This window comes from Boleophthalmus pectinirostris, unplaced genomic scaffold (genome assembly GCF_026225935.1).
Source record: "Boleophthalmus pectinirostris isolate CB_2022bp ecotype Guang Dong unplaced genomic scaffold, ASM2622593v1 HiC_scaffold_14, whole genome shotgun sequence".
In the NCBI taxonomy this organism is placed as follows: domain Eukaryota; kingdom Metazoa; phylum Chordata; class Actinopteri; order Gobiiformes; family Gobiidae; genus Boleophthalmus; species Boleophthalmus pectinirostris.
The window spans coordinates 7,705,063-7,730,338 of NW_026571047.1; the positions used below are offsets into that span (position 1 = coordinate 7,705,063).

At 39.4% G+C, this 25,276-nt stretch overlaps 1 protein-coding gene across 1 annotated transcript in view; it reads left to right on the forward strand.

Annotated features, from left to right (window-relative positions):
• Positions 1-22,704, forward strand: part of LOC110173688 (ras-related protein Rab-26) — a 207,497-nt gene extending 184,793 nt beyond the window's left edge. Inside the window, exons 7-9 of the mRNA XM_020939708.2 lie at positions 3,181-3,234; positions 10,494-10,570; positions 22,591-22,704. Coding sequence (XP_020795367.1) covers positions 3,181-3,234; positions 10,494-10,570; positions 22,591-22,693 — 234 coding nt within the window. The 3' untranslated portion in view covers positions 22,694-22,704. The remainder of the gene's footprint in view (positions 1-3,180; positions 3,235-10,493; positions 10,571-22,590) is intronic.
• Positions 22,705-25,276: the final 2,572 nt, after the last annotated feature.

Consider the following 25,276-nt stretch of genomic DNA (forward strand, 5'->3'; position numbering starts at 1 on the left):
CCTCCTTACAGTGTCCTGGTTTTGACAAACGCAAATATGGTCACACTAACCTCTATTTCACTGAGTCATGTTCTTTAATCCGGCAAAAGTTGACCGCATCAGAGCACAAGAGCTGTTTTTTTTTTTCTTCGCTTAGTTTATGCAAATTAGCCATGTGGTTTTAAGTTTTGTTTCTATGAGAGTTGAAACTGAATTAAACACATTATAATCTCAAACAGGCTGATGTGGCTCTAGAGTGGTTACGGTTTATATGTCTTAAAGTTGAATTTATTTATGCAGATTAGTAGTGCAGATAGTAATAATAATGATGATAAATTTTAATATAAAAACGTTAATGATTAATCGATAATCAATCGTTAATTCTCCCGACAATTGATTAAGAAAATTTAATCAAATGCCCATTCCTAGTGCCCATACTTGCACTTCCGGGGGATTTGCAAAACACCTAGTGAATTGCGACTCCTGACCTAGTCGCTGGAGAGTAATGGAACTGAGTGGAGGCACTAGGTATACGAAAATATGAATTTTAAAACCCCTAATTGGTTAACCTGATTTACTTTAGTTCTGTGAGTTTTTCTGTAGACTTGTGTAGGAGAGATTTCTTAAGATAACCTCGCTGACAATTAATACAACTGACATCAACATTCCCTGGGGAAAGCTCTGTTACTCGAGTCAGACTTCAATGTGAGCTTTATTTGAACACAATCTGAGCAGAAAAAGCCGACCTGTTTGGAACTACAACAGGCGAGATGATTTGTGCTGTTAAAAAGACGCTCACACATAAAATAACAGCCACAAACAGTTTTTCAGTTAGTCACTCTCACCTTTTTGTTGAAAATCAAACTCCTAAACAGGACCATGAACGCTCGTATTGATCACAGACTCTTGAAAATGCGTTGATGAAATCCATTTTGTGTTTTTTCTGTGTGTTTTCAGACTATCTTAAAACTTTTTTGATAGTCTTTGCTATTGTGTGTTTTGTCACCTTGGTAACTGCTGAACATTCCACCATTAAAGATACACGTAGGACTCCCCAGCATGACGTCACTGCAAAGTATCAATCGGTGGTTTTCAGATTCTAAAATGTGATGATCTCCAAAGCCAGTGTACTACATGTATCTGTATTACCCAGTGAAGTGAGGAGACTTTTAATATTATTGGCATTTTTCCTGTTTTAATGTGTTCCAGGTGAGGTGTAATAATATTTCTGTATTCTGTAAAGTTATAAAATGTTAAGTGAGGTGCGTTTATGAGCGAGGGAGGAGGGAGTCTAGAGATATAGAGTGTACTTTGCCATCAATTATCCAAAAGGTAAATGCACAAATGCTGAACCTGATCATTTGTATTAGTGCCTAGACCCAAGAACCTGCTGCATTACAACACAAATCTGCATTTTAACAATATAAATTTTAGCTATTCCCCAATTGTATTAAATTTCATTGACCTATAGAATGTTTTGATGTCATCTGAAACACAGGTTAAGTTTAGGGCCTTTTTGAGCAATAACTGGGGTAAAATATCGATATATCGTATTGTTTATTGTGATGACACAGTATCATTATTGTGGGCTGCTATATCGCCAAGAATATTTTTTGGTATATTTTACTAACTTATTTACATTATTTACTGCAATTAGTTACAGTGCTACAGTTTTGTTGCTTGATTGGTGGAAGGACACTCATTTATGCAACAACATTTGACATTTGTTTGATGAGTAAAATGGGCGTGTTTCATATTCACTTGGCACACAAAGTGTTCTTGGCGTCTTTAGCCTCCTTGTATTTGGCTCGCAGGCTCTTTTTTTTTTTTGTTGACAATAGAGCCAGGACCACCTGTAGCCGCGCTTGGCCATTTCTTTGGCAATCATTTGACAAGCCAGTGTGTGGCCATACTGACTTGTCAAAGCCTGATCCCGTCAGATTTCAGAAGTGAAGCAGGGCCGGGCCTGGTTAGTACTTGGATGGGAGACACTGGGAAAATCAGGTGCCGGTCAGCAGTCACAAAAACTGTGGTTGTGCAAGACACTTCACCCACATTGTCTAGTATGAAAGTGGAGTGTGCGTGAGTGATGGTGGTGGTTGGAGGGACCAATGGCACAGATCAGCAGCCTCACTTTCATCGGTCTGCCCCAGGGTAGCTGTGGCTACAATAGTAGTTTACCATCACTGTCATTCAAAGATCAGATATAAGTTGCATAGGGGCAAAAAAATTGGATTTGGGTCACTTCAAGCTGCAGTCTGAATGTAGCCTAAGTATCACAGCCATGATTTAGACATTATTTTGTATTGAACTGCATCGATTTAAATACAACGAATACACCGAATTGAAAATCTCACTATATCGAGATACATATGGTGGCTGATGTATCGAAGTGTATATTATATCAGCAGTTTCTTAAAGATACAACTCACGTGAGCTATAAGTCATATTAGAATGTTGTGACCTCCTCAAAAACATACCAGAGCTGTGTTTTGTTTCATTCATGCATGTTTGACTAATCCTGTATTTTTAATCTGTATATATCTCCAAAGCTCAAAATGCTCTGTTCCATGTATTGATGCCATGAAGTGGTATTTATAACAGCACGTTTTAACTTTAGTTCAGTAGAGACTGGCAATTTCAGGTCTGAAATCATCCAAGTGCTTGTAGTGAAGGTGTATGGAGTTTAAAAACACAGTGAAGCACGTCATGTATTACCATATGACATCACAAGGACGAACAGCATGTTTTTATTTGAGAGAAGAATACAGACAAAATATTCATGATGTATGTGTTAAACATGAATGAAACAAAACACAACTCCAGGTATGTTTTTTTTTATTTTTTTTTATGAGCAAACAACATTAGAACATGAACAAGAAAATCACACAATATGGGCCTTTTAAGACTGGGGCCTGCATGGTTTTGAGATTCTGATTAAGGTTAAGACCAGGATGAGGTTAGGATTTATGGATTTACTTCAAAAAACATCTTTTAAATGTGTGAAAACAGCTGTGATATCCCTTTTTTCAGCGCTCCCTAAGGAACACTGGACTGACAATGGACCCTATTTATGGCTTTATACTAGAAAAACAGTCTAAAGCAGCGGCCGCATGTCAGAATACGCACACACCCCACACCTGTGCATTCCCAAAGGTCATATATCTGTACACAATAACAGCATATTCTTGTGTGTTGCAGGCTGACTCGTCGCACAGAGCCGTGAAGAGGGAGGAGGGCGAGAGGCTGGCCAAGGTGATGCAAACATCCTTTTACATGCAAAGTGACGGAAAACGCAGCCGATTTACGATGCTCCCGCACGCGCCGCCGAGCCCTCGCTGTTGTCTTGATTAGCGCAGCGTAATTATGCATGCGCGGGGGGGGGTTGTGTTATTGTTTTTGGAGTAAGTGACAGCGGAGGGGGAGCGAGTAGGGGAGGAAGGGTTGCTAACTCAATTTTCCAAGCCGCTTCGCTTGGATGTGCTCCGAGAGGCGTGTTCGGAGTCAATCTGAACACGGGCGTTTGGGAAGAACAACAGCTGTCAAGTCGTAGACACAGAAGGAGAAGTGACAGAGCAAACAGAATTAGAATCCTGTGACAGAGGTCTACTTCATGTCATGTCATTTTTTTTGTTTGTTTATTTCATAATGTAAAATAATGTTACATGTGTCAGTGTGGATGATAAGGAGCTGACAGAAGTACGGGTGGTTTTCAGATTCAAGAATGTGATGATGGTGTAGTGGACCAAACAGAAAGCCAAAGACAAGGTATAAAAATAAGTGTAAATTGAATAAAGTCAAAAAAAGATATAATTTAACAAAGGCTCAAATTAGGCAAATTATTAACAAAAAAGCCAGGCCCAATTGGGGAAACTCAAATCAAACTGAACAGAACAAAACTAAACCAATCAGACAAAGAAACAGAGGTGTTTAAATACCTGAGGACCAACTAAAGCTGAACACAAGAGGGAGGAATTACACCAAATAATTAACTAAACTACTAACTTAATCAAAGTAACAAAAAAAGAAATAATTATAAGACAAAAAATAGTGATAATAAAGTGACCTCAACACAAACTAACTTAATAAAACTAACTAAATAGTGATCCTCCCCTTCTTGTTGAGTCACGATGGTCTCTTCCAAGGGTCCTCCGTCTCCGTCCGGTGCTCAAAAAACCCCAAAAAGAACAAGTGTAAGTAAATCAGACTTATATTAACTAAAATGTGTGCACTCAAATTAGAATATAAGTCTAAATAAAGGAATTAAATTATGTGTAATGTAATTAACTGAATGTAAATGAAATGAAATTATACTGGGGGCAGAGGTAGCCACCACAGATGGTATACTCCAAAATTAGTCTGATTAATCAGCCGGTTTCACTTCATGGAAACCGTCTGACCTCGCAGCATTAGGATTCGTTCGCTCGATGGTCGGTGGGTACTTTTTTTATTAAACCAATTGCTGCTATTTGGTAGTGACCTATATAAGGAGCTGGAACACTCAGTGGTGTCCAAGTAATGGTCAGCACAACAAAACAAACAGACAAACAAAGCAGAGAGTGAACGTGTCTGTCAAGGATCATTGTCGTTTCTGCGAGATGAACTTGCGATTTAAAGGTGTAATAAAAAATGTGAAGTTTGTATTTGACAAAGGAAGTCCAAAGGAGGATAGGTTATGCAGTCTGCTATCACAACTCAGGTTGGTTTAGCTCTTCGCCGATTGGCTGGTGCGCGGTCTACAGCTTCCGGGGTTCTTGCAAACAGTCTAGTGTATTCTGATTCTTGACTTAGTCCCTGGAGAGAAATAAAATTGAGCGGAGGGACTAGGTGACGTCAGCCTGGCTACTCCAAAATGGGGGCAAGGGCCAGATTTCCCTCTTGATTACATTAGACTTTGCCATGAAATATCCAAAATGTAAGTGCACAAATGTTAATCCTGATATTTTGAATGAGTGATTAAACCCAAGAATTCACTGTGTTACAACATAGTTCTACATTTTAACATTTGTTTTAATTAATATTGGCCAATAGAATGTTGTGATGTCATCTGTAACCCAGCAATAAATTTTAAATATCTGCCTACTTTTCACAAAAAAAATTACGGTTCCAACCTAAAGACTCTGCAGCAGCTACATTTATAAGTGACATATTTAAGTGACATACACAATATTTCTTTCTTATTTATTTGTAAAGGGACAGCACATACGTGACTAATTTCCATTTTCAGTCCCTCGGCAGGTTGATGTGAAATGGAAAAGTACAGCAACAATCACACAAAAGTACATGAGTATATGCCAGCACACTCACTATACATACACTTCATTTCAGACAGTTCAGTCATTTAAAATACTGTCTACGTTTGGAAAACACCCTTTATAAACCAGTGTTTCCCAGACTTTTTTTCCCCATATTTTAAAAGTCACAAACCTTTGCGACCCAAAACAATAGACATTATTCGTAAATCACAAAATAAAGGTGGATTTGATCATTTTTGAACATTAATGAGGATATTTTATTTTTGCCTGAGTGATATGCGCTTGATATGAGTGTTGTGCTCCCCCCCCAAAAAAACTCTTGCAACCCACCTGAGGGTCACGACCCAGTCTTTGGGAAACAATGTTATAAACTGTACCTTAATTTCCAATCACGCATATAAATGAATGAACAATGACAATATAAACTCATGAATATATCAGACAACATGACAGCTGTGCTAATAGAGTCGTGCATTAGTTGTGAACACAGTCTGACCACAGGACGAGTCTGGTGCTGGTTTATGGGCTTAGACCTATTCTGCAAAACTTTTCAAATCTTTTTACCATGTTATAGTTGTTTCCCCTCGCCATTTACTCACCCTAAGTTGTATTTGGAGTGATTTGTGCGTGTTTGGGCATCTTTAATCACTTCCACTTCCACTACTCTGTACTTTGTTCTTCAGTTTTATTTTTTATTCTGTGATATGCACAGGACTCGGCAACATCATGTTGTCATTTTGGTACAAATGAAAAAATAAATAAACACTAGCATTATGTGGAGCTATTTATTTTAGGTCCCAAACTTTTTATTGCGTGAAATGGTTAGTTTTGAGGGGTGTCATAAATCAGGGGTCCCCAACCCCCGGGCCAGGGACCGGTACCAGGCCATGGGTTGTTTCCCCATACGCCACGTGGACCGTCCCCGCCGTCCCATGCGCTGCGTGGAATATCCCCCCATCCGGACCGCTCCTCTAAACCAGAACAAAAACCAGGACTAAACCAGGTCTAAACCAGAACAAAAACCAGGATTAAGCCAGGTCTAAACCAGGACTAAACCAGGTCTAAACCAGGACTAAACCAGGTCTAAACCAGAACTAAAACAGGATTTAGCCAGGACTTCATGCCACACGGACAACGCACTGCACCTCCTCCCATACGCCCCCCCAACCCCCTTCAGTCCGCAAAATATTGCCGGATATAAAACCAATCAAAGCTTTTATTGTCTGTGACGCAAAAAGGTTGGGGACCACGGTCACAGATTATAACTTTCTAGCAGACACAAGCACAATAGGATAAGTCCATATTTTTACCTGCGACGCAACAATCTTGGCAAAATATAAACTTAAATAAATGTATTTTATTTATTCTTGAGTGCTCAGAGAAGATGACTTTGGTTTAATGGATTAATGAAACGTGTGAATTAAATAATAAAAAAAATAATTATAATAATAACAACAACTCCAGGTATGATTTTGACAAGGGGACATTGGTATTACGTGATTAAAACCTCAAAAAAGTCACATTTGCTAAATATCGTGATTGTCCCGCTGATATATTTGAATAGAAACCATAATTAAACCAGGTCTAACTGCTGAAGGGATACATTCTATTAGAGAAAGTTCTATAAAGTCATTAACTCTGCAATAATAGGGTGGTTAGGTTTTTAATTCACCTGCAATCATGGTTTTCTATGCACAGCTCTTTGTCCAGCTAATTATGTTACACCATGAAGAAATAAGCAGACACGCGCTTCACATCTACCAACAGTTGCTTAACTATTTCAAATAACATCCCCTTAGAAAACAGGCCTTTTGAGCGTGAATGACTGTCAATGCCTAGATGTACCACTTAGCGCATTAAAGATGGCTGTCTCTCTTCTCAGATGCAAATGTAGCCTTTTCAAGTGGCTCTTATGGATTCAGAAGGTTGCGCAGTCTTATTCTTAACTCATTTTTAACATTTAACCATTTAACCAAAACATTTATAGGCTCACAGGTGCAATACTAGCATTAAACCAAATGTAGGTTGCTGTACGTAGCTTGACCAGACAGGGTCGGTACATGTGTCTCTCTGCACTCAGAAGGAGCGAGACACAAACATTTGGTCAGTCTGCAACGTACCGAAGCACAAATGTGTATTTAACGATGATTTGTACAAGAAATTCCACGCTTTCCGTTGCGTTCGGGACAAGTGTGAGTCCATGTGCACAGTGTATAAAGCAGCACATATGTTTCAGTGTCCAGTGGGAAAAAGTTTTGCCAGGTGAGAGTCGCTCAATGTGTCGATGACGAGTCCCCACCTCCCTCCCCCCGTACAGTGTCCTGGTTTTGACAAACGCAAATCTGGTCACACTAACCTGTATTCCACTGAGTCATGTCTTTTAATCTCCGACAGAAACTGAACCACATCAGCGACACAAGAGCTGTAGTTTTATCTTCGCTGAGTTTATGCAAATTAGCGATGTGGTTTTAAGTTTCGTTTCTGTGAGAGTTGCGCAAAACTGAATTAAACACATTATAATGTCAAACGGGCTGATGTGGCTCTAGAGTCGTTACGGTTTATATGTCGTAAAGTTGAATTTATTTATGCAGATTAGTAGTGCAGATAGTAATAATAATGATGATCATTTTAATATGAAAACGTTAATGATTAATCGATAATCGATCGTTAATTCTTCCGACGATCGATTAAGAACATTTCATCGAATGCCCATCCCTACTCCAGATATGTTTGTGATGAAGAAACAACATTAGGACATAGATCTGAAGATAGATGATGATGATGATGATGATATCGTATCATCAAAAGTCTCAGTAATATCGTGGGCCATCACAGTATATCAAATCTCAAGTTTCTTTGCTTAAATTCATAGTTATGGTGCGGCAATAGCTAGAAGAAAAGCAGGGGAAAATAAGAAAAGGAAAAAAAAAAAAATATATATTTTCATTATTTGTCTCTAAAACCAAAATTAAAAAAAAAAGTGTTTAAATGAATAATGGAAAAAATGGATAAGGTCAGTTTCGCGTTTCCGTGACTCAAAGTGCGATGCTGGACTTTTGTGCAGCATACGGACTGAACCGGGACTGAACCAGGTCTAAATCATGGCTACCAGGACTAAACTGATTTCAGTCCCAGTCCTGGTCTGGTCTTGGTCTGAGTCCTGAGACCCTCTACGCAGGCACACCTCCGGGCCCATCCTGACAGTCCTGGTTCAGTCCTGGCTTAGACCTGGTTCAGTCCTCGTTTAGTCCTGGTTTAGACCTGGTTTAGACATGGTTCAGTATTGGTTCAGTCCTGGTTTAGTCCTTCCTGGTTTAGACCTGGTTTAGACTTGGTTCAGTCCTGGTTTAGTCCTGGTTTAGACCTGATTCAGTCCTGGTTTAGACCTGGTTCAGTCCTGGTTTAGTCCTGGTTTAGACCTGGTTTAGTCCTGGTTCAGTCCTGGTTCAGTCCTGGTTTAGACCTGGTTTAGACCTGGTTCAGTCCTGGTTTAGACCTGGTTCAGTCCTGGTTTAGACCTGGTTCAGTCCTGGTTCAGTCCTGGTTAGTCCTGGTTTAGTCCTGGTTTAGACCTGGTTTAGTCCTGGTTTAGTCCTGGTTCAGTCCTGGTTCAGTCCTGGTTTAGACCTGGTTCAGTCCTGGTTCAGTCCTGGTTTAGTCCTGGTTTAGACCTGGTTTAGACCTGGTTTAGTCCTGGTTCAGTCCTGGTCCAGTCCTGGTTTAGACCTGGTTTAGTCCTGGTTTAGACCTGGTTTAGTCCTGGTTTAGTCCTGGTTCAGTCCTGGTTCAGTCCTGGTTTAGTCCTGTTTCAGTCCTGGTTTAGACCTGGTTTAGTCCTGGTTTAGTCTTGTTTTAGTCCTGGTTCAGTCCGTATCTGTTTTTTCCATTATTCATTTAAACACAAAATCGAAAACTGAAAGAATGAATCATTGACTGAAAGAATAAATCATTGTCCTTTTTTTTTTTTCACTTTGGTTTTGGAGACAAATAATGAAGAAAATTGTTGTTTTTACATTTTCTTATTTTTGATTTTATTTTGAACAATGAATAATACACGGATTGAATTACATAGTCATAGACCATGATCCTTTGCTCTGTTTCAGTCCAATTTCCATCCATCCATTTTCTTCCTCTTATCCGGGGCCGGGTCGCGGGGGGCATCAGTCTAAGCAGGGACTCCCAGACTTCCCTCACCCCAGACACATCCTCCAACTCAAATAACTGTTATTAAGCACTTTTAAATCTTAATTCTTTGGGTTATGACAGAATTAAAGACTTGCCAAGTCATCTTTAAAGGAAAAAGTAGTATATTCACAATTCAGTCAACCTCCACTAAATGTCGCAATGAATATCGTACCGAGAGGTGCTTATCGTGAAAATATTGAATTGAGAAATTTTGATATCGCTACATCCCTGGTAATATGGGACCTTTAAGTCAAAGAGATCTCCCATCGTGCTTGGGACGTCCAAATCTTTACATTTGTGGCCAGACGTGCTAAAGTTAGAGAGATGTGATTCAAAAGTTAAAAAGATCATCTCAATAAGCTGCTGGGTCACTACTGTTTTGTTTAGTTTTTTTCATACTGTCAGAATACCTTTAAATGAACACTTTATTGTGGTATTCAGCATCTTAAAAGCTTCATTGGTTTAACCTTAGGCTAATTGAAAATGTTCTGTTATGCATTTGAAATAGTTTATAGGGACTTTACTTTATAGCATTAATGTACAAAGTAAAACTACCTATGCTGTTTTTGTGTGTTTTAACCAAAGTTGTGCAGTAGTGCTGTAGGGCTTTAGTTAATTAAAGATTAATTTATTTATTTATTAGTTGTCAAAGTGTGTATTAGTCCATGTATCTTTTTTTATGTTATTTACACTATAATTTGTACCAGATGCATAGAGATAAGCGATAGTTTTGAGAGCTTTTGTTGCACCACCTTTTTAGTCGACTAAACAATTGACAGGACATGACTTTAACTGACCAAGAACTTTTTTTTATTTATTTGTTTACCTTTTATTCGCAGATAAACATCCATTTGAGTTGTTCAGCAAGCATGCTCATTCTTTTTCCTTATATTTCCTCCTTTGAAACATTACCGTGTCTGTCTGTGCGCTCTTTTCTATTCTCCACAAGAGAAGAGTTGCCAGGCCTTGACGCCAACACGCACCTGCACCGCTCTAACAGATGTTTGTGTGTGTTTCTGTATGTGTGTGTTAATGTATTTGTGTGTGTGTGTGTGTGTGTGTGTGTGTGTGCAGGAGTTTGGAGTGCCCTTCATGGAGACGAGTGCTAAATCTGGACTCAACGTGGAGCTGGCCTTCACTGCTGTGGCCAGGTGAGTCACACACTACAACAGGAGAACAGGCAGGTGCACAGGCAGGGGCACAGGCAGGGGCACAGGCAGGGGCACAGGCAGGAGCACAGGCAGGCACAGGCAGGAGCACAGTAAAGAAAGCTGTACAGGAGCAAAAACAGGAGCGAGAACTTGTGTCGAGTTTTGGAGAGGTTGGGTTCACGCTGTGCAGGAAACAAGTACACTTAAAATATGTCAGTTTGGACAGAAACCAAAAAGAAAGGCTTATAAGGAGGGGAAGTTATGTCACTTGTTGCAATGTTACACAACCACACTTGAGTTGGTGAGGTCTTAAGTTCAAACTTGTTCCATGTATGGAAAAAAAAACAAAAACAAAAAAAGGATGTTTTTCTCAGTGTGAAAGGTTGAAGAGGATGATGTAAGTCGGTGAACACACAGAGAATTCATCTGACTGAGGAAGATAACCAGTATTGAGCCATTACAAAAGAATCATAGAACACGATGGAAAAAGCAATCTGTGTGTTTGTGTAAACATCAATTTGCACCACAGTCTGTAATCAAGGAGCCGTCTGCACTCTCATCCAATAGTGGGCAGTGCACAGCGTGTGAGGCCTGCACGTTCTGTTGGACACAGGTGAAAATGATAGGTTAGACATGTTTCACACACACTGTTTATCTCCTCATAAGAAAACCTGTCACAGCCACACAATCAGAACAGAAATATGATGCTTTTTAAACAAACAGAAGTATGTGTTATCATATTCGCAATAGCCCTAATGCAGAGAAACTTTTTCTTCTGGGTTCATGGTCAATAAAATGTTTCATAATTCAGTATTGACTGTATACAACAGTCTGATTTTGTAATTAAGCTCTGCTTTTACAACGTGCCAGACCTATTCAACAGCCCAAGGGCCAAGGCCACTTTCTCCAATACTAAAAGCATATTTCTCCCTTTGTTAACTGCTTTATTCTGGCTCAGTGCAGGATTGGCTATTTGGCAGAACAATGTTGGTAAAGCTTTTTGTATTTTATTTTTCACATAAATGTAATAGAGCGTCCAGCACCCATCCAGCTCACAGTCCATGGCCCTCAACAAAATCCAGATTTGAACATCTGAATAGTTGTTTATATTGGTTGCTGATGATAATACCTGTGAGCAGTGACAGAATCCCAACACAAAACAGAGACTTATTTAATATCATAACCACAATATCCCTAATGCTGCAAAACCATTTCTTTCACAATATACAACAGTTAGAGGAAATAGTACCATTGTAGTGTATTCATTCTTTTTAGATAAATATTGCATTTCTTTATATCATGTCATCACTACTCAAGGGCCCATATTGTGCTATTTTATGATCTATGTTAGAATGGAGTTTCCTAGTGACGGGTGAATGGAGCCTCGTGAAGCATTCACACCTCAGTCGCAATATTGTCTCAAATGGTTCGACGTGTCTGAGGCCTCGGAGAAACACTGACCTCTAGTGGACAAATTTAACAATAAGACAATACTTATTAACAACTTATTAACTAACAACAACAATAATAATGATGATTTAAAATAATATGTAAAGAGCAACATAAATAGCTGCTGTAAATGCTATGTCTCTCTTTTTTAATTTTAATCTTTATGATTATTTATGTTTTGATTTGTTTTTATTATGATTTTAATGTATTTCTTATTCTGTAAAGCACTTTGAATTACTTTGTGTACGAATTGTGCTATACAAATAAACTTGCCTTGCCTAAATAAGAGAATAGGTGTGACCTTGTTAGGTGGAATTAGATCAAAGTGATCCCAAACCATGGATCGCTTTTTTCCACTTGTAGATGCCATCGAAAATGAAACAAATGCCAAAAGTCGCCAAAATCACCACTAACGTCACACAATACTCCTCACTACCCAACATTTGTAAGAAATATTGGTGCGTCTTTTATACAGTAGCAGTTTAGCGCTCGTTAAACCACAGAAGTGCGCTGAACACTCTGAAGCACTCTGAACCAATCGCAGAGCGGAACATTCGCTGAGCCAATGAAAAGCTTCGATACACTGAAGCGATTGACACGCAGAGCGAAGCAGTAGGGGGAGGGACCGACACTTGGACACTTTGGTCACGTGAGCGGCTGCTGCGAGACGAGCTCCGAGGCAGTGCTTCAGAGCAATTTGTTTCAGAAAGAACGAGACGTGCTCCTGAGATCCGTCTCATTTGCCCATCACTAGAGTTTCCTCATCATAAACAGACCTGGAGTTGTGTTTTGTTTCATTCACACGTGTTTATTCCTGCTAATTTAGAGTTCTTCTCTCAAATAGTAAACACTCTGATCCTTGTGATGTCATGTGGTCATGCAGGAAGTGCTTCACTGTGCTTTGAAACTTCACTAGAATCATATGGATCATTTCAGCCCTTCATTTCAGAGTAAATTTTGCACAATATAGGACTTTAAATATCCTTGTGCATCATCAAAATTCCAAAAACTCATCATAACTTTAACACTTCTACTCCTCGTCTATACTTCTAAATGACGCCATGATCACTCAGATAAAGCAACCCAAACTGACTTCAGAACACTGCGTTCCAGAAGTGAAAAGTCTCCTGTTTCTCTTCCTGAAAGATGATGGAAAATGATGCTCTGATGAAAAAGTAAAGCCGAGTGGACGCATTAGGGCACATTTACTAGATGAAAGGAGATGCAAATGCAGTTTACACCATTAAAGTAGCTGTATTTTTTCTCTTAGGGGACACACATATCCATTTGCATATGCTATTCCAGATGGTAACTTGAAGATAAAAGAAAACAAAATTAAACCGCATTAGTTTTCCACATTACAGCAGGAGGTTCCAAGTTTCTCCTGTGGGCCGTTATGTTGGTTTTCTTGCTATTTAAAGGGTCTATGTTACGCAAAATGGACTCATGTGAGCTTTAAGTCATGTTAGAATGTTGTTGCATCATCAAAAACACACCTAGAGTTGTGTTTTGTTTCATTCACACACGTTTGACTAATCCTTTATTATTGTTAGTCTGTTTACATCTCCAAAGCTCATAGTGCACCGTTTCAACTTGTGATGTCATGAAGGGGTAGTGTTCAAGTAGAGATGGGAAATTCCTGAGCTGGAATGTTCACAAATAGTCATGATCACATTTTTATTCAGCACTTTTCCACCAACAAGGAACTACTCACCCATTCACACACACATTCATGCACCAGCGTACGCAGACAAGGTGGGTTAAGTGTCTTGCCCAAGGACACAACGACGGCATTCATCTGTGGGAGCTGGAATTGCATCGCCAACCTGTGGGTGAGTGGATCTGACCATTCAACCATTCAGATCAGTGGACAAACGCTCTATCAACTGAGCTACTGCTGCCCGAAATCAGTTTAAAAGCACACTTGAGCACTTCCTGTATGACCACATGACATCACAAGGTGGAACAGAGTGTTTTTGGTTTGAGTGAAGAACTCAGACTAAATATGAGTTTGTGAGTAAATGAAACAAAACATAACTCTTATGTTTAATGATGAAGAAACAACATTATAACAGATCAGAAAATAGTGTAATATGGGCCTTTGAAACCATGTTCGAAGGTTGTTTCCACATCAAAAACAGAGCTGGAGTTGTTTTGTTTCATTCACATGTTTGAGTAACCCTTTATTATTAGTTTGTCTACATCTCCAAAGCGTAAAATGCGCCGTTCCACCTTGTGATGTCATGAAGCGGTAGTTTTCAAGTTAACAGCTACCTTCTTACCTTTAGTTTAGTAGAAATTGGAAATTCTAGTGTTAAAATAATCCCAGTGATTCTAGTGAAGGTGTGTGGAATAAAGATTGGCCGATATTTTGGTTGACCGATATAAAGCTTTGACTGAATACTTGCATCAGTAGAGTTTATTAGTCATCGATTTCTATGGATTCTTAACAACTGGCATCAGCATCAACTATGAAAAAAACACATCAGTCGATCTCTAGTATAGAGATTAAAAATATATTGGAGCACTTCCTGTATGACCACATGACATCACAAGGTGGAACAGTGTTTTTCATTTGTTCTTGTGTACTAAACATGTGTGAATTGAACAAAACAAAACTCCAGATATGTTTTTGATGAGGAAACAACATTATAACTTAGTTAGAACTTTGTTTTCTCATCACAAACAGACCTTTTCGAGTAAACAGCTACTTTCTATCCTTGGCAATTCCAAGGCTGAAAAGAACCAAATGATTCTAGTGAAGGTCTGTGATTTTTAAAGGTGCACTGTGTAACTTTTCTGGTAGAGCAATCCATTTTTTCTATTGTTTAACCAGGAATGTTCAACAATATGGCATTAAACTTTAGCATTTATTCAACTACACATTTCACAAATGTCTTTCGGTGAGTGGACTTGCCTCTCCTGTAACTCTCCTGACCCTCGTGTAAATAAGTGTAATGCCATATTGTGGAATATTCATCAGAAAGTCATGAAAACGCCAGGTGACAGACCGTTCACCAGAAAAGTTACATAGTGTACTTTTAAACCTCCAACACCCTTTAGGTACATTTTTGTACATCTCAACTTTTCTTTTTTGCATAATTTTGGCTGTATTACACCAAATAGCAAAATTGGCCAGTTTGTGTATTTTGTGATGTATTTTTAATTTCTGTGTTTTATTTCAAGATCACATTAACTGAACAGTCTAGAATCAAAATAGTCACACCTGTGGTCCTTCGGTAGATTTTTGTCCCATTGACTTCTGTTCAAAATGACTTTTTTTACTGGCATAACTTTGCCTGTGTATTTTTACTTTTTGATTTATTTTTCATTCTTTGGTGTTGAAAACCCTTCAAAATGTTTAATTTTATTGTCTTTTTGAATTTTTTGATATTTTTCTTTTTACTGTGTATCTTCTTTGCAAGGTTATATCAATAGAAAGACATTTGTATTTGGTTTGTATGATTAGGGCAGAAGTAAATGAAGACAATGATATTAAAAAGTTGCACACAAATCTGTACCGCAAAAAACATTGTGGTTTTCTTTTTCGATTTTTGTCATGAAGGACCACAGGTGTAACTATTTGAGTTTGTGCAAAAACTAAAAGAATGTAAAAATCAGTGTTGGCACTATTTTATGACATCCCCAACCTTTGATAATCCCAATACACACAAATTAAAATGATTTGAAAAATACAGAAATAATCAATTTCTTTAATTTTTTTCATGTACAAAAGTTTTAGACTTTTGCTGTCAAAAATGGCATTTAAAAACAATACAGTAAAGTGTATTTACCTTGTTGACATGTTTTGGCTGTTAGCTGCAAGCCATCTTCTGAACTGTCACCGGTGTTGGTGGTGACGTGTCTTTTTTCAGTTGTCGTTACTTCCTGTAGGTGTGGTCAGCCTGATGGACCTGACATGTCGCTCTGACTGACCACGCCTCCCGTCGCCCGGTGTTCTCTGGAGGAGGGTGTCCCAGATGTGTGAAAGGACGAACACACCGTCATCACGGTTAATGCTGTCCGTGCCCTCGTTACTTGATTTCACTCTCCTCCCTGATCCAGCGTTTTAGCTTGTTTTCCGATCCAATGACCCGAGCCCCGCCCCAATCCATAATGTGGATATGTGGTGTGACACATCTCCACCAACACCGGTGACAGTTCTGAAGATGGCTTGCAGCAAGCAGACGAAACATGTAAACAAGGAAAATACACTTTACTGTAATGTCTTTAAAAGAACCCAAGAAGTTACAAGTACATAGCAAGAATAATATTAGTATAGGGATATTATATATAAGTATAGGGACATTTTTTGGATGGGAGAGGGGTTAAAAAAAGAAAAAGGAAGAAAAAGAGAGAAAAGGAATTTCAGTTATGAATTGGCTGCAGTATGCCAGTGTAAGGTGGCCTTTTACACCTTTACCCTTTACACCTTTAAGGTGTGTTTATGTTGCACTACCATATTACTTTTGTTTAATTTAGCCAAATTTGTGTTGGTGTGTGTGGTTGGAGGGGAAATGGGGGCTTTTTGTTGTTGTTGTTGTTTTGCATTTGTTGTTTTTTTTGTCCTTTGTTATATGCTGATTATTGTAATTGTTAAATGTCGATTGTTGTATTTTTAAAATGTTATAGTCTGTTGTCCTTAATAAGTAAAAAAAAAAAAGTACACAAGAAAACAAAATGAACATCTTTGGCTCGCAGTTAAAGGGTTAAAACTTCAAAATATGACATAATATTTGGTATGCCTGATTAGAGCAGAAGTAAATAAAGACATTGATGTTAAAAAGTTGGACAAAAATCTGTACTGCATAAAAATATTGCTGTATTCTTTTTCAATGTACATTTTTGTCTCAAAGGACCACAGGTGTAATAATTTTTTAAAACGGTGCGCAAGGGTTAAAAACACAGATTTGACCCAGATTAGAACAGATTGTTTTCCGTTTTGAGAGAAGAACTCAGCCTAAATATGCAGGATTTGTGCGTTAATTTAACATTTGTGAGTAAAACAAAACACAGCTCCAGGTCTGTTTTTGCAGAGGAAACATTATAACACAGAAAACAGCGTGACATGGGCTCTTTAAATGACGGCGTAGTATCTGTGTATCTCACCTAGCTGCGAAGTATTGGACAGTGCGTGGGCCCATTTCTCCATTTATAGCTCATTATGGCTACAGGCTGCTGGCACTGTGCGCTGTTTCCAAGAATAGAAAGACAGACTGGATTTGAACGCTCCACGAATGTTAGAAATCAGACCGTTTTTCTTTTTGTTTTGACCATTTTAGTCACTTTACTTTATTTTTTTGGCTTGCTTCTGCTAATTAATATCACTTGGAAATAACAGCACATCAATGCGTTCCCCCAAGGACAGACGTAACCTAATTATCCTGTGCAGTTTCATCAATACGGTGGCGGTATAATTTACGGACACGCTGGGAAATCTTTTGTAAATTCATAGCATTTTAGTCCCTCCTGGCATTTTCAAAACTTCTAGAAGAGTTTGAAGTAAGTGTGAGCCAAAGCTGATAATTAGAAGTTTTGGGCGGCCGTCATTAATTATACATTCATAAGCTAGACATTTTAAATCTGGCTACCGTTATCTCAATAGTTAATGAGCTTAATATTAGCTTCAGAGTTTTATTGAGACATAACTTAGAGCAATCGTCCATGATCCACCCTGCAGTCAGGCTCACGGCAAAAAGAATTCAACGTATATTTGCAATACGGTTAAAAATGAAAACGAATACCCTTTGTGAGGCAACAGCGGTGCGGCGTGGAAGCATCATAGACTGAATAAAGAAGTGGACTAAAGGCCGTCACGCGCTACAGGGGAATACATACGGCCCAATTTATGCAGCGATTTGCTTTTCCCGGAGTTCAGGGAGCCGTGACCCGACTTTGTGTCCTCGGATGTGATTTTGAAGCCGCTGCGCTCCTCGTGTGTGGTGTCACTGTGACTCTGAGCTGTACTGTCAGATCTCAGTCTATAAATCGAAACGACCAAACATCAGCAACAGCCAATAAAACAGAACGTGAGGGGCAGAGGAGTGACAGACGCAGAGAGTACTCACCTCTCGCAAAGTTGTAAAGTTAAACTGCAGCGTCTTATCGATATTATCCATAGAATTTGTCCCCCGCAAATGACACCAAAAACACAAAACAGCGCTATTAATCAAGTTTAACACATTCTTTAAAGGGAAAAAGGTGAGAGTAGCTCCTCACATGTGTGTATTTACATCCACGCAGCGCTGTGTACTTTATCGCCAACCTTCTGTGCATTAAAGGGCCCATCTCATGCAAAATCAACTTTTCAGAGCTTTCTACCTTCTTAGAGTGATGTGTGGGCCTTGTATATGTCGCCGAAGTGGTTTTTAGATTGATTCTGCGTTTTTTTTTTAACAAATTGCAGCGTATTTCTGTCACCCTCCCACGTGACTACGAACTAAAGCTGCTACAAAGATAATGCGGCAGATACACCAATGACGCGTTTGATGTAGCAGAAAGCGCCTCGCACCTGCCCCCTGCTTCACCGCCTCCGCCCCACATCTGCTGACAATTCCCACATGAACACCTAAACAAAAGCGACAGCATAAACTCATTGTTCTACACTGCAGTGTACACGATATAATAAGTTAATATTAATGCTTTACCAATCAGTAATGTTCAGCTGATGTTGACTCTGTGCTTGAGCTTCGTGCTCCCCCAAGTCCTCGTCTGATTCCGGGTCCGACACATAACGCGCTGTATTGCCATGATGAATAAAAGTTTATTCCTACCGCTATCAGGGTGCACGCCTGTCTCCCCCTCCCTCCCTGAGATGGGCGGAGGAAGGGCGGCTCACTTAGAGCCTACGTCATGTTTGGAGGGCGGAGCCTGTGCTTTCTCAGGACGGGCGGGGGATGAACCAATAGCTGACCTTTCATAGTTCCTGGTCTGTGACGCCTCCAAGAAATCAGTAAGATTTCATAACTATTGTGTAATGGATGTTCCAAAACCCAAACTGTGCTTGTGTATGTGCAGAAGATACAATGTGAAAAGAGTTATTTTGCATGAGATGGGCCCTTTAAATATCATATATCTGAAACATTGCACCACATTTCACAAATAATAATAACACAATTTTGTCTTGTATCTAATCTACAGTGTTGGGAGTAACGCGTTATAAAAGTAACGAATTACAGTAATGCATTACTTTTTGCTGTAACGCAGTAATGTAAGGCATTACAGGGGAAAAAATTGCAATATTTTACTAGGTACAAATGTGAGTAACGCGCGTTACAATGTTTTTTTTTTAACCTGGATTGAAGTGGTGGGTTTTTCTTCATACAAATTCGCTAAAATCACCTTGATATCAGCAGCGGTGATGCGCCCTCATAGACCTTCAGGTAAAAAGGAAGGACTGACAAAGAACTCCACGCTGTTTAGACCTGGTTTAGACCTGGGTCAGTTTTGGTTTAGACCTGGTTTACACTCGTCCCGCCCTCTATCGCAGTTCACTTTTCGCGGTCTCGCTGTTTCGCAGTTTTTTGGGGGGTTTTTGTGCAATTTTGTATGCCCTTTTTTCACATTGTATGAATGCGTATTGCATTCCTCCTGCTGCGTCCTGACTGGCCAAGGGACTCCTGTCTCCTGTACAGTACAGAATGTGTTCAGCTGCCAAATTTAAATACATGTTCAATCTCTAGCAGTGTGATTCTGAAGTGCTGTACGGTTGCAAGTTTTCTCCCTGACGAAACCCACAACGTCGACGAAACATTCTGCACCGACAAAGGCTCCTGCACTCGCACCCAAAAGGCAGAGGAAGATGTAACCATCACACAGAAAGTTGGACTTCTGGACACGCTGAAGGAAGGTAGAAGTTACGCGCTGTAACAGACTCTTGCACCGGCTCGGGTACCTGCAAATAGTTGCTGAAATCAGGGCAGCGAGCCCGAGCAGCAGGGTGTCCATAAAGAGCGATCGGGTGACAGACGCTCTTACCTCCGTGAGGTGCGGAGCAGAGCCGCTCCTTTCTCCTGCGTCACCTTCGAGCCCGTCCTGACAGTGAGTCCTGTTTTAGTCCTAGTTCAGTTCTGGTTTAGTCCTAGTTCACTTCTGGTTTAGTCCTGGTTTAGACCTGGTTCAGTCCATATACAGCGCAAAAGTTATTTTGGTGAGAGTAACTTAAAGTAATGCAATAGTAATGTAATGCCTTACATTTTAAATGCAGTAATATTGTAATGTAACGAATTACTTTGAAATGACAGTAATAGGTAATAAATAACGCATTACAGTTTCAAAGTAACTTGCCCAACAGTGCTAATCTAGAAGTGCAGTGCTCTGATCTTTAGAACACTTAAGAGTCTCAAAGTGAGTAATTTTACTCTAGACAGGAAACAGCTGCCGCGATGTGCACTTACAACTTTATATCCTGTTGTCTGCAGTCAATATCCCGCTGCAGTCTTTGTGATTGGATATTTAAAATCTCAAAAGATTCTCCTTATGTATGGGGTGTGGAGTTTTGCATGTATAAAAATCGTTTAAGACTGAAAAACTCTGCAGTGTGTGGCGGCCTTAAGGGAGTGTGACGTCACCCATAGCATTCGGCTCCAGCCTAATAAAGCTCAATAAGGTTAGCAGTAGGGATGTAACAATATCCAAATCTCACAGTACGATATTATCACAATATGCATCTCACAGTATGGCATTTATTGCGATATTTTGAAAAGGCTAATATAACTGTAAATGTGTTGTTTTTAAAATGCTTTGACAAGATTTTGGCGTGAATTATTTCCATCATAATCCCAAGAATTCACATAAAAAACATACCTCTTCATGTTGTCTTGACTGAAATGAATCATGGGATATGTAGTTTCCAATGTTTATAAGCTGTTGCTTCTATAAAACCATGCATTTAAGCAAAGAAACTTGTAGTTCATTATATTGTCAGCCCATGATATTATTGTGAGACTTTTGACAATGTAATATCGCGATATTTCGGTTATTTTTACATCCCTAGCTAGCAGTTATAGAGGCAGATTTAGAGCCGAGTACTAGGAATCGGAATTAAATTATGGACAAAATAGCGAAATGAGAACACCAGGATCATGTAGAGCGGGTTAATACGAACATTTTAAGAATGAAGAATTTTAAAATGACGAGCAGCAGTTACAGAGAGAGGGGTAACAGAGATTTTTTTAAACGTAAAGTCAATTGGAGCCAGATTCGATGGAGCCTGAAGCGCACCAATGCTCACTTCCAATTTGAAACGCAACAGCTAGCGGGTTAGTCTATGGTTTGCGTTCAAACTTGTGACCACAACTGCGAGGTCGTTGGTTTGAACCTTCCTAGAGTGCACTGTTTAAGTTCAAATTTATCTGAATAGCACAATTCAGAGTCAAAGTAATTCTTTACCAAATAAGAATGACATTAAAATCACAATACAAACCAATCTAAACATAAGTATCATAAAATTAACAGTAAAAAAGAAGAGTGTCGTATCATCATTATCACATGCAGCTAAGCAGAACTATTTTGAGTCTGGATTTAAACATTGTCAAAGTAGAGACTGTCTCACATCTTCACGAAGACTTCTGTTCTGAGCGTTGGACATCTTGCGCTGCACATTATTCTTTTTTGAGTTATATTTTCAGTTTTATACGTACATAGGGTATATTCAGGTAGATGTGATGCAAATTTTGACAAAAGTTCAGATTTTTCAGCTAGGGCATCAACGCTCAAACACCACGTGAACACTCGAGACGCACCATGGAAACGAGCAAACGCAACACCCAGCACAGACTTATGCAATGTCAAATGTTTCAAATGTATACTTCAGTAGGATTTAGGACACTATGAATGAACTTGAATGAATTTAATTTGACAAAACAGTAATATAAGCCTGCTTTTTTCTATGGCGATGTCATTACTCTGCCTGGAATGTTCCACAGTGTGACATTAAACAGTTCTACCTTTCATTTGTTCAGTTACAGATGATTTATAGCTCAAAAATACCAAGAAAAACAAAGATTCTGACTGTGAGCTTGGTCCACAGATCTGACTTGTAACTTGGTCTGGTTTGCTCTCTATGAAGATAGAAAGGTTTAATGCCATACTGTGTAACATTCCAGACATGCAATAACATCTCCACCATGAAATCGAGAAAACTAGGTGCAATTATGAGTCAAATCTTAAATATAATTATAATTATGGCTCGTCTAATCTGTCATAAGCACTTTAAGCTTATGACATGCAAGTTTGAGTCTGTCAAATGATTTCACTTAATATGAGTCTAACAGCGGACAATGTGTTGATGATTGGAATAGAATTTCCTTCTTACTGTTGCCGTGAGCTCTTTTCGTGAGTGTTTTGCTCTAAAAACTGTCAGCTCTGAACACGTTAATAGCACAAAACATCCGTCCCCTTTCCAGCGCAAACTATTACGCATTAGTTCTGCCAAATAGTTATGAATATGCAAATCAAGGGCTTTCTGAGTCAACTTCATCGCCATGGCAAAGAGCTGTTGTGAAGCTTGTGTTTTTGTGTGTGTTTGTGTGTCTGTGTGTTTGTGTGTGTGTGTGTGTGTGTGTGTGCAGGGAGCTGAAGCACAGGACCATGAAGGAGCCTGACGAGCCCAAGTTCCAGCTGCAGCAGTACGTGGACCGGGAGATGAGGACGGTGGGGTGCTGTCGCTCGTAGGCAACTCCCACACCACCCAGCACCCACCACCCACCACCCAGCACCCACCTGTCTGTATATACTACTACATGTGCGTGTATGAGGGAGAGGGATCACATACGCACAGCACAAGATTCACCTGGCTATAAGAACTGTGGTTAGACTCAGTATGGAAACTGAAGATTACCGTATTTTTTGGACTATAAGTCGCTCCCGAGTATAAGTCACACCAGCCAAAAAAATGTGTAATGAAGAAGAAAAAAAACATATATAAGTTGCATCGGACTATAAGTCGGTGAAATGGGGGGAAATTTATTTTATAAAATCAGAGGCCAGGAACAGACATTTCATCTCGAAAGTCAAGTTCTAGTAATAACAACAGAACAGAGAACAACAGACTGTTAACGTCACATATGAACAGTTCTTCAGATAAACTATAACATAAACAACAGAACAGAACAATTTTACCAAACTCTCCATCTCACTCCAAATCACTAAATCCATTGAACTTTTCCTCTTCCTTACCTGTCATCAGACTCAGCATCAGTTCCAGTTAGAATTATTCTGGGCCTTTCTGAATCCCGAGAGGATGGTTTTGGTTGTCATTGAAGTGGATGCTTTGTCAATCCATTCACTGACTTCCAGGAAAGTTGCATGGTGCACCCTCCCGGTTACCATGAAGCTGTGTTCTCCATCCCCGCTTTCCGTCAGTCCCTCTCAAGTTTTTCGCTCACTCCAAACTTTTTTCTGCTGCTCGACTACCGTTTTCGGTTGAATATTTGACTACTTGCAGCAGGACAGAGGCTCTTTCTGCAGGAGACATGTGCAGAAGAGGGCAAAGTGACAGTGGTGCAGGAGTAATAGGAGCAGCAGATACTGACACACAAGACCAGAGCCTCTCGCGGCTGTCAGTGTGAAAATTTTAATATATGTCGCAGGATTACTCAAACCATGAAAAAAGTGTGACTTCTAGTCTGAAAAATATGGTATGTTTCAAAAAGCGGTATACAAGGTCTAGGAAATATTTACTAGGGATGCACCAATACCACTTTTCCCAAACTGAGGAGTACAAGTGCTTACTTTTGAATACTCATCGATATTGAGTACCGATACCAGGCATTATTTTTATAGGGCTATTAATACAGTCGTGAATCTAATTCATTTAATTGGATTTTTATAATACGACCCACTTTTTCACCTTATTTGTGGAGCTGTTTTAAACCTTATTGTTTGCATGCCCTTCTTTTATTATCATACTTTCCATTTACTATAATATTCATTGTTTTATGAACCATAATGCTGAGGGAAATTTGTAGTGTATGAATTTTACTCACTAAGAGTGGCAATAAAACCTATTATGATTGTGATTTACTACTTTTTCTTTACAGAATACACACTCCAAACTAACTCTGAAAGTCTCTCTGGGACTCTCTGGGACTCTGGGAGTGCTACCTACCCAGGCCCTTTGACCTGTACATTATGCCTTTTAATACCTTCATCAAAGCGTAGATCCTCTTCAGATACTAGATACTCCATTAGCGTTGCTATTATTGGTGAACTCTGAAAACATTTGGAGTCCCAAATGTTCCTGTGAAATATCTAATGTGATGATCATTGCTTAATGCTTAATGTGCAGAACAGTTCATGCGCACTCTTTATTGTCCACACCTCACTGCTCAGCTCAGAGGAGAGTCCTGGCTCTAGAAGTGGTGCAGTTAAGTGGGATCGGTTCTTGATATCGGCACCATATTGATGAGTACATGCACGTGGTGTTAAGCTGGTATTGGTGCATCCCTAATATACACACACGTCTGTATAATCCCTCAGCAGACCTGATGGGATCCAGCGCAAAAAAAAGGTTGAAATCAAACCAACTGGACACAGATTTAAAAAATAACATCACACAAACACTTACGTTTAGGGACCACATCCATAACTAAGTGGTACCTGGTCTGTTAGTTATTGGTTCTTCATGTATTGTCTCGGTAACAGTTAAGACAATGCCCAATATTATCCATATGATGCAAAAAAAAAATGATTAAAGTTGTATATATTATCATACACTCACTACAGAATAAAGAACATTACTACAGTATGTACTTTATCAACAACAACATTATGACTACGTTTTATGCCTGTTATAGTCAGCCATTGATACGTGCTCCCTAAACTCAAGTGTTTTTGCCTCTACACACTGTATATGACTGAAGCCTGTGCAGCTGGTGGACACAGAACACTGTTGTCTTCTTTATTTCAGACCCACCTTCCTTCTGCAAATGTGAATGTAATCTGTGTGTCCACGCTCGTGCATACAGGTGCATGTCCACACAGCTCGGCGTCGTGTGTGTGAACGGCCTGCACAGCTCTTAACTCCTCTATCATGTACAGAGTGTTCACCTCCATACTAATTTTGTGCTCTGAATCTTTGTCTTATTAAAGTGTTATATAATGTTATTTATGTTGAAGTATAGGACTCGTTTGTACAGAGAGAATCTTGCAGCTCATCTGTGCGCTCTTCAAGGCTCACAGTCTTGTTTATAGATAGACATTTGCTGTATTTGTGATTATGATATTACACCATGCGTCTATGAAATATGATATAGT